Source organism: Lagopus muta, chromosome 3 (genome assembly GCF_023343835.1).
Source record: "Lagopus muta isolate bLagMut1 chromosome 3, bLagMut1 primary, whole genome shotgun sequence".
In the NCBI taxonomy this organism is placed as follows: Eukaryota; Metazoa; Chordata; class Aves; order Galliformes; family Phasianidae; genus Lagopus; species Lagopus muta.
Genome location: NC_064435.1, coordinates 83,667,857 through 83,682,976, shown reverse-complemented (window position 1 = coordinate 83,682,976; position 15,120 = coordinate 83,667,857). Strand labels below are relative to the sequence as shown.

General features: G+C 39.8%; 1 protein-coding gene across 1 annotated transcript in view; it reads left to right on the top strand.

Moving 5' to 3' along the window:
• Window positions 1-15,120, top strand: part of LOC125691343 (uncharacterized) — a 211,664-nt gene that overhangs the window by 52,115 nt on the left and 144,429 nt on the right. Inside the window, exons 3-6 of the mRNA XM_048940609.1 lie at window positions 2,698-2,771; window positions 4,171-4,226; window positions 9,996-10,062; window positions 10,380-10,556. Coding sequence (XP_048796566.1) covers window positions 4,215-4,226; window positions 9,996-10,062; window positions 10,380-10,556 — 256 coding nt within the window. The 5' untranslated portion in view covers window positions 2,698-2,771; window positions 4,171-4,214. The remainder of the gene's footprint in view (window positions 1-2,697; window positions 2,772-4,170; window positions 4,227-9,995; window positions 10,063-10,379; window positions 10,557-15,120) is intronic.

The following is a 15,120-nucleotide window of genomic DNA, read 5'->3' as shown; positions in this document are numbered from 1 at the left end:
ATTAAGTTGCTTTGTCACCAAGTAAAACGTGTCATGGGATTGCTGCTGACTCTTCTGTTTGGTCAAATGATATGGAAACTGCAGAGGGTGCTCCATTTTCTTTTTTTTTTTCTTTTTTTCTTTTTTTTTTTAGCTACCCTAGTGGTTGGAAGCCAGCTTCAGCCATATTAGATGCACTGTCTTCCCCAAAAGGGGAATTCAGCTGAAGTCATATTTGACCACACTTTGCCTGTTTTTAAGGTTTCAGAACTTTTTTTTTTTTTTTTTTTTTTTTTTTTTTTTTAAGGGATATAAATACAACATCACTAGCAGGTATTTCCAATGGAATTTTAGCTTAAAACTGCAAATCTTAGAGTAGGAATTCTGATTGCTAGCTTTCTGGATGGGGAAAAAGAGAAATGTAACACCGAGTTATGCTGACAAAGTACATTTGATTTAAAAAAAATGCCAGGCATGATTTGCATTTTTCTTCTTCTCTTGGTTGAATACTGATGGAATGAGCTACAGACCTTTGGTTGCATGCATCTACACTTTATCAGCTAAATCTTAAAAACCAAGCTGCAATTCTGTTCGCTTATTTATCAAAATGTCTTTACACAATGCTGTTTCTAGTTAGTAGTATGCAAACTGCACTGTTATGTCCTTGTTCATTTTGTTGCCTTCTCTACAGCGTTACCTCGGTTTCCCTTTGTTTGTGCTCAGTGGTTATGATTTGTTAGCAGGTACGTGGCAGAGGAATGCACTCACTGGGTTGAATATATTGTTACGTATGTTTTGTCAATGTAAAATAGCACACAGAACAACAAAAGGAGGAGTAATGAGAATGTATAAACAAATAGCCTGTGTTGTTTCATGTTGACACGTATATGACACTAATCCAGAAGCTCATGCCAGAGGCAAGTGAAATATGTTTTGAACCACTAGAGGCATTTCTTCTGGGATTGCTCATACAGTACGATTTCTGTCTCTTTGCTTTCAATCAAGCTCCACTGATCTATTAACAACAGTATTCATATCTGAGGTGGTATATATGTAAAATATGACACTTTTACAAGAGGTATTTTCCAGTGTATCCATGATGGTATTCTTGCTTAATTCAGAGACGCATCAGGTGCACATCAAAAAACTTCAGCATTGTATAGTTACACACATATTTCAAATTTTAATCTATAACTGGTAAACAGCAATAAAGGCCTTTATTTGGTGTGGACCATACATGTCGTTTGCAGGGAAACTTTCCTGGAAAACAGTGCCCAATAACTGTAGTTTCATACTCTGTAAAGAAGTGTGTATAAAAGTAATTTGAGTATTTGACTTCTATTTGAAGTAGTTATGGAAACCAGAGAATGGATAGTAGCACTTCACAAGGAAGAGTTAAAATCTATGGATAACATAGGTAGTGAAAACAAACAAATAAAAACAAACTACTCCCTGAAAATAAGTCATGATGGAAACTCTGAAGCCCTTTTCAAAAGGGATGGAGCTGTTGGTGTTAAAGTTGTGCCTATTCTAAATATATTATATGTGAAGCATGTTTAATAGTGTTTTTTTCCATGGAATATGGATATGGGTAGAAAAAGAACAATAATACTGTTAGGTGGAGCAAATTCTCAGCCACAAGGCAACATTTTTCAGTGTAAACACTACCATTAGCTATGTGTTCTTGCCACTGATGAACAAGAGCCTGCATTCTGCACTAGTAAGAATATGAACTGGTAGAGGTGATCTGCTGTCGCCAATGCTGAAACACAACACCAACCACCTCTCTGTGCTCACATCCATTGTTTGGTCTCCATAAACATTCAGCAAGAGTTGATGAATGTCAATGGGTGCCATTTTTTTTTCCACATGGAGGAATTCAGTGACACACTGTTTCGTCAGACGCCATTTTGTCAAACTGCCCCTCTGCTGCCATCTGCCACAATGCTACAAAATGTGATGGAGTATTGGTGGGAAGTGCCATATCACTAACATCCTCCCTGACATTGTGAGCCAACAAAATATAACAAGAGGCTTTACTTTTGGAGCAGACCTTGTATATTTGCCTATAGCATTGCCCTAAATTGTATAGGGGTCTTTTTTTTTGTGTGTGTGTGTGTGTGTGCACGCTCAAAGGCATGCACAAAATATTGCACATTTTTTAAGATTTGATGTACAGGTCAGTACTTTTAACTGATGTGCTCCTTTAAATGGAGGCCATGTTATTTAAAAATTACTAGAAAAAAAAGCCTTTTGTAGTGGAAAAAAACACAACAACCTGTTTTGCTGGGTATAGACTGTGATATGGACAGAAAGAGAGAAGTCAAGATGATGGCAGTGCTGAGGTTCTTGGTGCCATGATACTGCATCCAAGGGATTTGATGGTCTCTTGTGGCTTTGAAAATTGCTTTACCTTTGGCTCCTCTTCAAAGAGCAGATGTTGACCACGGATGAAAATATTGAATTTACAGCTTATATCTATCGGTTCTTTCTACTGGCTGCTTCTTTTGATTCTACCCTTTAAAGGAGAGGAGTCATTTGAAGATTTTATTGCCTTTGGTTTGTCTTTTTCTTTTTTTCTTTTTTCTTTTTTTTTTCCTTCTCCTAATTGAACCATAATATATAATCAGAGAATTCTTAAGGTTGGAGAAGAGCACTAAGATCACCTAGTCCAACTGCCAACACATCCTCACTGTGCCCACTAACCGTGTTTTTCAGTGCCACATCCACATGGTTCTTGATCACCTCCAGGGACTCCACCAACCCCCTGTGCCACTGCCTCACTGCTCTTTGTGAGTAGAAATGTTTTATAATATCCAACTTGAATGAATTCTGTGCCATACCACCGGACTAAAAAGAAAGTTATCCATGGCACCCAGAGGATGTGTGATTGGGTTGGGTAAATGTGATTGTAGCCTACCTTATATGATTACTGTGGGGGGGTTATTTCAGCATCACCGCGCTGGCATCTCAACCCCATGCATGGTCTTGGCAACCTGAGCAGGGCACCAAAATCCAGGGGCGATGGCAAAGGTCAGCAGACTCTCAGCATTAGCGAGTCCTGGGCAGAGCTCAGCCCTTCATTCATTACTGAGTAACCGAAGTGACAATGCAGCCTTTTTCTGTGAAGAATTTGTGTCCCTGTTCACTGTCCATTGTGTTGATTTCAATGAAACCTAAGCGCATGCTTAGAATTAGGCTCTTCTTTGCGTGGTGCCCTCAGGAGAGAGAGTTTCCTCAAGTTGGGCCAAACATGTACTTTGTACAGGGCATCCCCTGACCCAGAAGGTCAATTGAATCTTCTGAGGGACTCTGAAGGGATATTTTTAATTGTTCAAAGTCTTGTTTTATTTTCAGGCTCTGCAAAATAATCTGAATATGTGTTTGTATAAAAGCATAAGGGAAAAGCTGGCAGAGAAAGAAGCTTGCTATTCATTGCGGTTCAAATCCTGTGACCAGGGTGTCAGACAGAGTTTTGCCATTGATTGCAGTGAGCACAGGGGCAACTCATCTGGCCCTTCAGAAGGAATAATTTTTTTCCCACATAGAGACAAAAGCAGCTAATGTAAAATTGAGAATTTTTTTGTTGATGAGATATATAACTTGTAAAATTATGGTGGGATTGCATAATGGTTTTAACCTCTGTGTGGAGAATAATTTCCGTGCTTCTAATTGAAATCCCATTGCAAGGAGGGAGGCACAGGTGAGACCCACCCAGATGCAGGATCACAGAAGCATCCTTAGTCTGGTAGGTTTGGCACTGCAGTTTTCACGTTAGCTATGTTCCACAACAAACTTCACGTTACTTGGTGCTTACTGTCCATGGGTAGGAATTACCTACTTCTGGTTGGTTAATTCTGCTCAGAAAAAAATCCACCACCTCACTGTGCTTACTTGCACTATTTGGGCTCCATAAATGTTCAGCAAGCATCAATGAATGTTAGTGGGTGCCAACGTAATAAAATAGGAGGCATTATTTTCAGAGCACCCTTCATTTCTTAACGTGATCTGATGTAGAGTTTTTGAAGAAGTGAAGCGTTGCTTCCTCACTTTGCTCTTTTGCAGCAGCAGAAGTCCCATCCCAGCAGATTTCTAGACTGATGCTCTGTAATTCTGTGTGTTTAAACCTACGTGTATTAATGATGGTCTGTGGGCTGAAAATTCAGAGGATGTCTCTCTATTTCATTGCAGGAGGAAGTGTTTTTAGCCGCAGATCTAAGAAAGGGCAGGCTGGCATGGAGAAAGAGGTAAGTTAAGGAAAAAAAAAAAAAAAAACCACTTAAAAAGAAAAAAAAAAAAAGGAAAATTGAAAGGGCTATTCCTAACATTGCAATTTCATAATATTATTTGTAGTGTGATGGGAGGGAAGTCAGCAGACACGTAGGCTCCTTTATATCATTGACAAGTCAAGGGGATGATTAACGAGAGTACCAGACAATGTAATGGTAGGAGAAGGCCCACAGAAGTTAAACAAAAGTGCCTTCAGAATTTAGAGAATTCCCATGATCCATAGTAGGACCTCATTGTGCTTGTCTACTGTTTCTATTTTTGATTAGATTTATAAACACAGCACCACATATTTTCATGTGGCTCGTAGCCCCAGGGCAGAGCGAGATTGACTGCACTGAAACTGTGAGGCTTGTGAATTTCGGGCCGGGGATGGAGTGAAATAAGTAGTGTAATTGTTTTTGTGGAGTGACCGTGGGACCTCCTCTGTTCTGAATTACACATGGTTCAACCCTTTGACCTAACCAACCTCGGCAATGCCTGGTAGATCTCCTAAAGCTGTGCTGAAAGGTCCTATCAGTGACATGTTGGAACATTATCTGTCATGTGAGATGTGTGCCAACAACCATATTAAACTACATTAATTACTAGTGAGGCAATGTTTGTGACAATCTCAACTTCATTTAACCCATCATCGTGTTAGTTATTGTTTAAACAGGAAGTACAAGTGGGGACAATTTATGAAATCAAAATGCACCACCAGTGTTTTCTTTAATAAATTGTATGTTTTACTTTGTTTTATTTTCATCCTTTTTTTTTGTTCTTTTCGTCAGCTCCATAGACTGAGTTTTGGAGGGCTTTTCTATTTTAAGACTAACCAGGGAAATTACTGCTTCTTAATAGCTAAGCTCACGTGCCAATGTAATTGTTATTTCTTCCAGTGTAGTGGTAACTGATAGCACAGCTGACTGGGAACACAGGGCTTGGTTTTCTAGCAAGAAGCAAGCATGCTGAAGTAGTTTTTATGTAAGACTGTAAGATCACATGTGGGTTATTTGCTTCATTTATACCTTCCCACCTTCACAGTCCAGCTAGTGCATCTCTGCACAGCAATGCTTGCGCACCTCTGGAACAGGAGCAAAGCACAGGCTTCAATGTTGCAATTCTTTGAGAACACTTTTCTCATAGAGCTGAACCTTTGGGTACCTGAGCATGCTGTGGGTCCTCAAAAGGCAGCCCAGGATGTACAAACTCAGGACCTGTCATGCCTAGCTGTGCTCAGCATTATATTGGACCAGACACGGAAGGTTACATCTTCCAGCTCCACACCAAGCTGCTTTTCTTCAGCAGGCTTTTCCCTCCAGTCTCGTTTTCCAGCTAGCATGGACTGAAACGAAGCGGGTATTTATTTATTTCGTTTTTTAATTGCTGCGGAGTCAGCTAAAAAATATGTTTGACCCTACCAAGTGTCATCCTCATTAGCAATGAAGAGTTTGCTCTCTGCAAAATCTAATGTGGAGTGCTTAAAGCAGACAGGTGCAAATTACAAGCTGTTTCTCTTTGGCTGCCATCCCTTAAATAGACAAAAGTAATGGGCTGGGAGGAGGGAGAAGGTTCCAGCTCCAGCTGCATAAAGGAAAGCCTTAACAGGGACTTGCCAGCTGGTTTAAAGAATTAAATGCTGTAAATACCAACTCACGGGTTTGTGTGCTTGCAGAGGAATACGTTTTTAGGAAGGCTCCATCCCTTTTTATGCAGGCACATTATTCTTTGAAAACTGCTCTGCGTTATTTTAAAGGCTAATGCTCTCACTGAAGTGAATAAGAACAGAAGCCAACATACCTGTTCCTGCTTACTGTCATTACACTCCTTAGAGCATTTCAGGCATTATTAGGTTCCTGGAGCCCTACCAGATTGACAATATTTCCAGCTACTTCTTTGTTGGCTGTGTTCAAACAAGGCCCCAAAGGAAAAAAAAAACAGCAACCCACAACAAAAAACAACAAGAACAAAACCATGGATGAATCTGCTGAGCTAGTTTGCTGATGTTAGAAACAGTTGTTCATATTAAGAACACCTAATTTAATTTCATGAAAGAGACATAACATGCCAGTATGTGTATGAATCTAAGGTATGCATTTCCTAAAAGGAACTAAAACTCTGTCATTCCAAAGTTGCTCTTCTTTTTGACTTCCAGCTTGCATAGGGACTGCTGTCTGGAAGCAGTAACTTTAACTTTAACTCTAAGGCTGCTGATGAGGTCTGTCTGTGTGATCTTCGTAAGCAGATAAGGGTAGGGAGACAGCTCAGAGCAGAGCTTGTTTACAGCAGGACAGAAGAAAACAGCTAGACATAAATGAGGGCTGACGGTTTCATGAAGCACAATTGGTTGATCACAGATTCAATATGACTGCCCTGAACTGAGCGATGATCCGTACAGTATGCAAAATTCACTTTCTTGCTGGTCTGTGCCCACCAGCCTTCCAGCAGCTTTCCCAGAGCCCCTCAGCCACGGCTTTGAGTGGAACCAGAGCTGAACGCAGCATTGTTGTACCCAATTCCTTTTGACAACAATCACATTCTTTTAAAAACTTCATAGGTTTTAGTTGTCACTGGTTATAAATGAGGGGTTTTTTTTTCTTTTTTTTTTCTCTCTTTTTTTTTTTCCCCCTTGCTGCTGTTGCGGTGCTCACTACTCTTGCACAGACCTGGGCTCCCCAGTTTTGGATACTCCTGTTTTTCTTTTGTTTAAATTGGTGTTGTTAAGCAGACTGCAGGCCTTAATGCCAACGGTGCACGCGGTGGTGACTGCAAAAAGGCATGCAAAGGTTCAGGTCGCTTTGAATTATATGCTGATTACTCTGTGTTGTGCTCAGCTACTTCCGTGTCCCCTTGCCTTTGTCACAACGCATGACACTCGAGTTAAAAAAACTAATATACATTTTTAATAAAAAATAACAGGAATGACTTTGAACTCATCTTTGGACCCTGTTCTACAGCTAGAAGATGGTTTCTGGGCAGAAATGCATACACGTGCATTCTTCTGGATATGGTCACACAACTGGATGTTGCCTGCAAGTTGTCACTGAGAGGGCTTTCTTCTGTTTGCTGTTGAAAATCTAAGTTTTGTAGATCCGTGAAATGATTAAAGGACAATTCCTTTAGACATGAATTTGCATAAATACATAAGTTAACGAGTAGTGACTAATGATAAAATGAATATAGAATGCCACTGAGTAATTTTGTGCCTATTATCTGATAAGAAGACAAAGTATCTTAAGGGGGGGGTGTTGGGGAAGGAAATAAAAAAAATAAAAGGATGTAATTTACGATACTTAGGGGTGCCCATATGTAAACAAGAAGGATGGAAGAATCAGGTGGAAATAGATATGAAAGGAGAACTCTCTTAATTTCCTCTGAAGCACAAAGTGACAAGAACATGTGTTGATTACACAAAGGCCACCAACCTGCTCTGTTATTTAGTTACTTGAAGAAGAATCCCTGGAAGGATTTCACCCTGCTGTAGAAAATCAGGTGTTGCTTTCATTCAAAAAATAGGAACTCAATGAAAACGCCTTTTCAAAGCCTGATCAAGGGACAAGGGCATCGTTTCTCTCAAAGCTCTTTGTACATAGGAGTCACAAGCATGCTGCATCAACACTTAAAAAATATTCATCTGTGATTGCGTGAATGAAGTGCAGAAGAACATACATGGCTGTATCTCTGAAAAACAGTAATTGGTGCTAACTGTAGTGAATATAAAGAAGCCAAATAACAGCAATAAAATCCCACAGTGTGTATTTGGTAGGTCTGGAGGAAGAGGAATACTTTCTTCTTCCCATCCCCCCACCTCCCTCTCATTGTGAGGGAAGTGTTGTGTGTTTTACAGAATATAGCAATTCGAAGCTGACTGTGACAAATACAGCCTGCAATTGGTTTTGCAGGGAAATCTGACATGCAGAAGGAATACATGTATAGATAGAAAGTAGTGCGGATTATCTAAATTCTGTCAAAGTTGCAGATGTATCCTGATGTATACCAGTTTAAAAATTTGTCCCGGAATTTTTGTCTGGGTGTTATTTTTTTTGCTGTTAACATAAGGTTTAAAGCTTTGGTAATTATATACAATTTATTAAGAACAATTAAGATACAACATTTTTATAAATGCTGCTGGCATCTTTAAAACTAACCGAATTAAAATATTAGGAATGTAAGTAATGCATCAGTACATTAATGTTGAAAGAGTTATAGAATTCTAAAGGTGCTCACTAAGCCAACGTGTATTTTAGAAAGATTTTTCAGTTGGGGAAAAAACATTGAAAGCAGTATGGTGACTTTCTGAACCTATTGAATTCTTGTCAAAATTATCATTAACTTCATTTGTGCTGCATACAGCTTGTAAGAATTAATTCTGTTGCTTTGGTACTTACTGTAGCTTCCAGAATGCATCTAGTTCATTTTTGCATGTTTACATTTTTGTAGGACAGTAGTCATCTTGATTTAGAGGAATTCTACTGTTATCAGACTAACATTTACACATGTATGCATATATACATATATATTAAGTTATTAATATCTATATTAATCTGTCAGTACTATGGTTCTATTGTTTTTGACAGATTTATTGATTGTGTGCTGCAAGCATTGCTTTTTACTGGAAATTGGCACCCACAATCAAATGGGAAAGATGGATGCTCTAAAAATTGCAATTTTTCAATTATTCTTGTAATTAATCCTTTCGTATTGACAGTTTCCAGGAGCTATGTTGCCAGGAGTGGTCTTTGTCACTGGACAATTAAGCAACTGGCTTAAAAAAATTGTGCTCATTTCAGGAACTGCCATGCGAGATTTGAAAATAGGTGTGAGCTGTTCTCTTGCTTTGATTTTGGCTTTGATTAATACTCCCAGATGTTCTTTGTTTTAGATAATCTTTGCCTGCTTTGATTCTTAGTGTCCATTACTGGGGTCTGTAGCTAGGCATGAGCTCATGTGAAGTTTTGCTAGTGTTGCACAAGGTTTTGTACCAATGTAGACTTCAGCACTTGGACCTTCCTGTTGGTACCAATATGGCCATGTTTACTCTGGACCTTGCATCCCCATAGGAATTAATTTGGAGCTTGTCATGACCCGGTTCCTCCAATAACTATCATTATCTTGTTTTCACCGTAGCTGCTGTTGGCGCATACCTAGTATTAAATTAATTTTTCATTGTTGCAATGACTCCTCTCCCCTGGACCGTGATCTCTCTTTTGTAACCTCTCAATGTAAATTATTTGGGATTGTGTCCATTTCATTGTCTCATATGAAAGTGTGGAGCTCGTTCATTTCCAGCTGCCCTGTGATGAACAGCTACACTGGTTATGTAAGTGGACTTAGGAAATGCAGAAGGGGGGGTGTCAGGGAAGCCTGTCTGTGGATAACATGAATGACCAAACTTTTCTAAATGAAGCACTGCTGTTCTGCAAGTGAAATAAAGCAGTCTTATTCTTTATTTGTTGAGGCTCCTTTGCATTAATTAAAATTGGTTAAAAAAAAAAAAGACTAACAAAAAAAAAAAATCACAGTATTTTAATGTGACCTTCATTTGGCATTTGTTTTAACTTTTCTTCTCCTATTTTATTTAATTCTTCCACTGCTGTTGTTCAATTAGTGTTTGACCCCTTTAGCAGAGATGTAAATTAAATGACATTTCAATGCCATCCCATATTTAAAATACTGTGTTAGTTGTGGATCATAAAGGATGATCTTCGTTCTTTAGCTAATTTATTCATTTAACAATTTCCCTCCAGAAGTTCCAGCAGAAGGCTCTGAAGCAAACTAAGCAGAAGAAATCCAAGTCGGCTGAATTTCTGATGGGTGAGCCTTGCTTGATGAGTTATTGCTCATAATTTGTGTAAGGATTAATTAACTAATTACAGACAAATGGCTGTGGGCGAAATTTTGCTCTTGCTTGTCAGGGTGCAATTTGTAATTATTTTAATCATTTATTCTTTTTTTTTTTTTTTTTTTTTTTTTTTTTTCCTGAGTTAATTTTAACCTAATTCTGTTTTGGCGACATTTGAGGACGATACACTTGAGTCTTTCAGCAAAGGAATTACTAGAAGGAATTTTCTGCTTGTCATTGAAATACACTTTGCTGTAATGTGCTCTTCTGACCTCCTTGTTTTCTGTAGTAAAGGAAGAGAGAACAGCAACAGAAGGCATTGAAAATCCAGCTTTTAACATCAGCAGCGCAGATCTTTCAGCATATCAGACTTCAGAGGAGGACGTTATTAGACATGACAAGCTGCATAGCACCCTTGCAGCTCACCAACAAAAACTCAGGCTGCAAGCCCATGCTGAACCAAGAGGTGAGGCATCAAACCGGATTACCCTCAAACGGAGTGACAGCAGTTGCGCTCCTCATCGAACCTGCACATTCCGCCGGGTGTTCCCATCCTGATGCATCCCAACATCCACCCCCAAAGCCCCAAACGCCTCTGAAAACATTGGGTGATTGCAGGTTTGGGGATCTGTGCTCCTTTTTTGTGTTCGACTGGCTCCCCTTACTGTGGATGCAGGTTGCATGGTGCTCCCCCCCGAGCAGATGGGAGTGCGGGGAGCCAGCTCTTCTTATGGTGAGTCCCCTTAATTTGTACCAGGTTGGATCTTGGAGGCACTGTAGCAGACAGATGCTGTTCCCTTGCTGGCTCCCGAGCATTGAGTAGCTTTAAACAGCTTACAGATCAGTGATTGATTGTTGTCCTCAGATCTCCCATATGCCCTCAGTCAATCAGCATCTTGCCTCTGCTTTATTATATTTTTTCAGCCACTTCTGCTCAGATATTTAGAGCAGAGACTCCTGTTTGCTCTGCTTTTCCAGGGAAGCGATCCTGCACAACCTGGTTTTTAAGCTCAGCTGTGGTGTGGCACCCAAAAAAGATCCTGTCTCATGAAGCAACGTTCATTATTTAGGGTAATGCAAACTATTAGGATCTTTGGTGCCATCAGTTTTTTGTATTGCAGAGGTTTGGTATCTTTTAACCTATTGCTTAATTACTCCATTTTGAATTATTATTACCACTGAATGTTATGACTAATAGTTGTTTTTACTTAGTAATATCATGCGATTAAAGAATGGCTTGGATTGGAAGGGGACTTTAAGCCTATCCCATTCCAACCCTCTGCCATGGGCAGGATTGTTGCCCACCAGATCAGGCTGCCAGGGCTCCAACCAACCTGGGTTGGTGAGAAGATACAGTGAGGAAAAAGGTGAGAAAAAGAATGTAGAGACATCTGATAAGTTATATGAGGAAAATCTTGGACTAAGTTCTAAAGTGAAAGCGATCATTTCTGAAGTCAGACTAAAAATCTTCCATAAATATGTACCGAAAATATCATTGTATTGGAATGTGCAGTATCCTTATCTTCAAGTGGACTGTAATCAACCATGAATATGTGAATGTACATACAAAGCCCAAAATCTCCCAAGGTACCAAAGTAAACAATACGACATTAAGGTATCCAGCTCACCCAGTGCTTCCTATCAAACTCCCAGGCTGCGATGCCACTTGGTGAGCACCCTTGAGTACTCACAGACTTATTTAAATAAGTAAGTACAGGCTGTTGAGCCAAACTCCAGGTATTTGCTTTTAAAACCCTGGACCTTGTTGTGTTAATGTTTTATCCTCACAGGCCCAGAGAGCCCATGGCTCCTGATAGCCTCTCTCACAATTAGGTCTGGCTTTCCATTTAGCTTTCACGTGACTGCATAGTGCCACATGGAGCAGGAATTCTCTCTGCAGCCTGTCAGAACAGTGATTAAGCAGACAAAGGAATTGATTGTTTTTTAATGAAATAGTCTATTTGGTAAAAATGAAGTTGGGCTCACTGGAGTCTGTCCATACTTTCAGTCGCTGCTTCAGAAATTCATGAATAGTCTCTTCAAGAAAAGAACACTTTTACAGACTAAAATGTGTTTTTAAACCCATTATGGTGAATTCTTCATTCACAGTATCATTCAAAAAAAAAACAACAAAAGCCAACAACAACCAAACCAGACAAAATATAACACCAAACTCCTTTTTTTTTTTTTTTTAAACACGGAACAGAAACGAATTTTGCCTGGAATGAAACAGTTTGATTGACAAAGTGCTTTGAATGGGAGACGAAGGCTTACTGAGAATTAAATATTTTGTTTCCCCAAACTCACTCTCCTTTGCAATCTTTTGCCCATCCATTTAACCAGATGACCAGTTATTCACATAGCTCTGCCTCTAATTCATGCAGCTGTTAAAAAAAAATAAAAATCATCCATTTATGCCATCATAAAAAAAAATATATCTAGATTGGAAGAGGCCTTTAGAGATTACCTGGTCCAACCTTGCATTAAATTATTCTTAGTCTAACTTCTGTCAGGACTTGTTTGGCAGTCACAGGGGCCAGTTCAAACTTATTGTGGAATGCTAACAAAACAACAGCTTCAAGCCTGACCAGAAACCTGGGAAAAATTGAACTACACCTTCTGGTACCTCCTGAGCTAATTTTCTCCACCCCCAAGTGTAATAATACTTCATTAAAGAGGAAATGGAAAAAGCCAGCTACATAGAAAAGCATGGTATGGCATGATCATAGTGAATGGTAGTATTTCATGGTCCTGTCCATGACCACGAGATTCTCTTCTGGCTCTCAGACCCCAGGCTGAATCTAGGTTACTTGACAGGGAGTAGCATTGGTCAACTCTAATTCTTGGTGTTAAACTACACAACCTAAAAGCAGTTATAACCTTAAGCACAATTATTTAATTGCAGTGTTTAGCAGATTACAGGTTTAGAACACTGTGTAAATATCAGGCTGGATTTAATGCTATGCCCTTGGAGGCATGGTGCTGAGATGGCATTGCCTTTCCACTGTCTTTCCACCTGTCACCTGTGTCCTCAATGGCAGCAAACAGTAGCTACAGGAGTGCTAGCGTTTCCTCCATCCTACAGTAGTGTCACAGCCTGTTCCTCCTTCTGTGACTGCTGGAGGGAAGTATTCTCTAGAAAAACCTCCACCTACTACTTTTGAGATGCCTTCTCACACACCTCTGCGCTGAGAATACTGAAAGGAGTGTATATAGTCAGCTTTGTGTTCAAGACAGCCTCAAAGTCTGTTCCTGAAATTTGACACACTGTGCAAAATACAGATTATTTAGGGACAAAATTGCCTGTGCAGAAGCCCATCACATTGCAGCTTGCTTTCAGCTGGCCCCTAACCACCTTAATTCGCAGGTATGATAGAGCTATATTGACTTTTCCATTCCCTTTCCTCAGATAACAGTACATCACCTGAAAATGAGTGTGTGAACTGAGTTTTGCCTTGAATAGCTGATGAAATATTTCCAGTTTAAAAAGTTCAAGTATTTTTTCAGAGAGGATTTAGTTCTGTGTAGAGCCAGGAGTTGCACTCGATGATCCTCGTGGGTCCCTTCCAGCTCAGGATATTCTATGATTCTATGCTCTCATGACTCTGATACTCCATTTTTTCCATTTGTCAGGCCATTTTATTCCTTACACTGTCATATTTTCAGTGATGGACCATATTCCCAATGTTATCATCAACAGTAGACAATTATTCAGGAATAAGCTTTTGTGTAACTTTCTGCTGTCTGCTTCCATTACTGCTCTTATAGGATGGTGACCTGGTGTTGCTGTTAAATGTTATAGTGACCCAAGGGAACTGGCTGTTTACTCAGATTTACCAATTATCAGGCACCTAAATGGTTACAGTGGGTTCTACCCTATTTTCTCTTCATGATACACTGACCTTTTGCTGATCGCTCCTAACCATCATGTTTGTTTCTTTCCCATATTTCTCATGAAATTAAGGTCATCTGGCAATTTTTGCAATTTATTTGTTCCTGAAAATTCTCAGTTTACTTGTGACTACATCCAACCAGCTCCTTCCTCCTTTCTTCACCTCAGCAAATATTCGATTTGCCAGAAATTTTCGCATTAGTCATCCCAGTGGGAGGTCAGATAGTCGATAAACAGACAATAGAAAAATACTCAGGATCACATTACCCATAACTGGAGTAAAGGATGGACATTTCAGGTGTGCTTGAAATCAGGGTGAGCTCCCATTGCCATTTTTCTTTTTTCCAGAGGTATTTAAATCCAAAACACTAGGGAGAGTTCCCAAGTGTTCAGGTGGGCTTGGTGAAGTCTGTGCCTAGCAAACTGCCTTGGCGGAAGCACCAAACCGCCAGGAAACTGCCTGCCCTCTTTGGCTGAAGGCAGAACACGAAGGCAGTTACTCAACCTTGGATGAATGATGTATGTCACAAGAAATCCCTTAACAAAGGGCTATGTATTTAGTGTTTTATCATAGGCCTGCAAAGCAAACATTAATCTTTTCCAGCAGTCAGATCCTCAGCTATTGTGAATAGTTAATTTGCTAGTGGCTTATAGCTGTTTGTACTGCTTGGTGCTCACCACAGCCACAGAACTATAAGGCTCTGGTCCAGCTAATCCTGAGAAGAGCTCTGTGGGATGGCACTGTTCACATTTCTACAAGATAGGTGAAATTTCTAGCCCAGGCATGCAGAGGGAATGTATGTCAGAACAAATTAGTCTGTGTTCTTTCTGGGATGCCAGTTACGCATGCAAGCTGCAGAATCCAGGCACAGGGCTATCCAAGCATCCTACCATTACATGATCCACCTTGCACCCGGCCTCTTCAGAGGCTGTGATAGTCTGTGGCTTTTGCATGAAAGATGAAAGGAAGGCTAATTGTCTTCTCCTGTATCATTCACAGTAGTACAAAGGCTAGAGGCAGTCTGACCCTAAATGTTGATGTTTCAGGTTGAATTGTCTCCAGATGATGAAGAGTGCTCATTTTTTTTTTCTATCATCCCCAATACACAAATCCTTTTTCAGAACTAGATTATCTCCT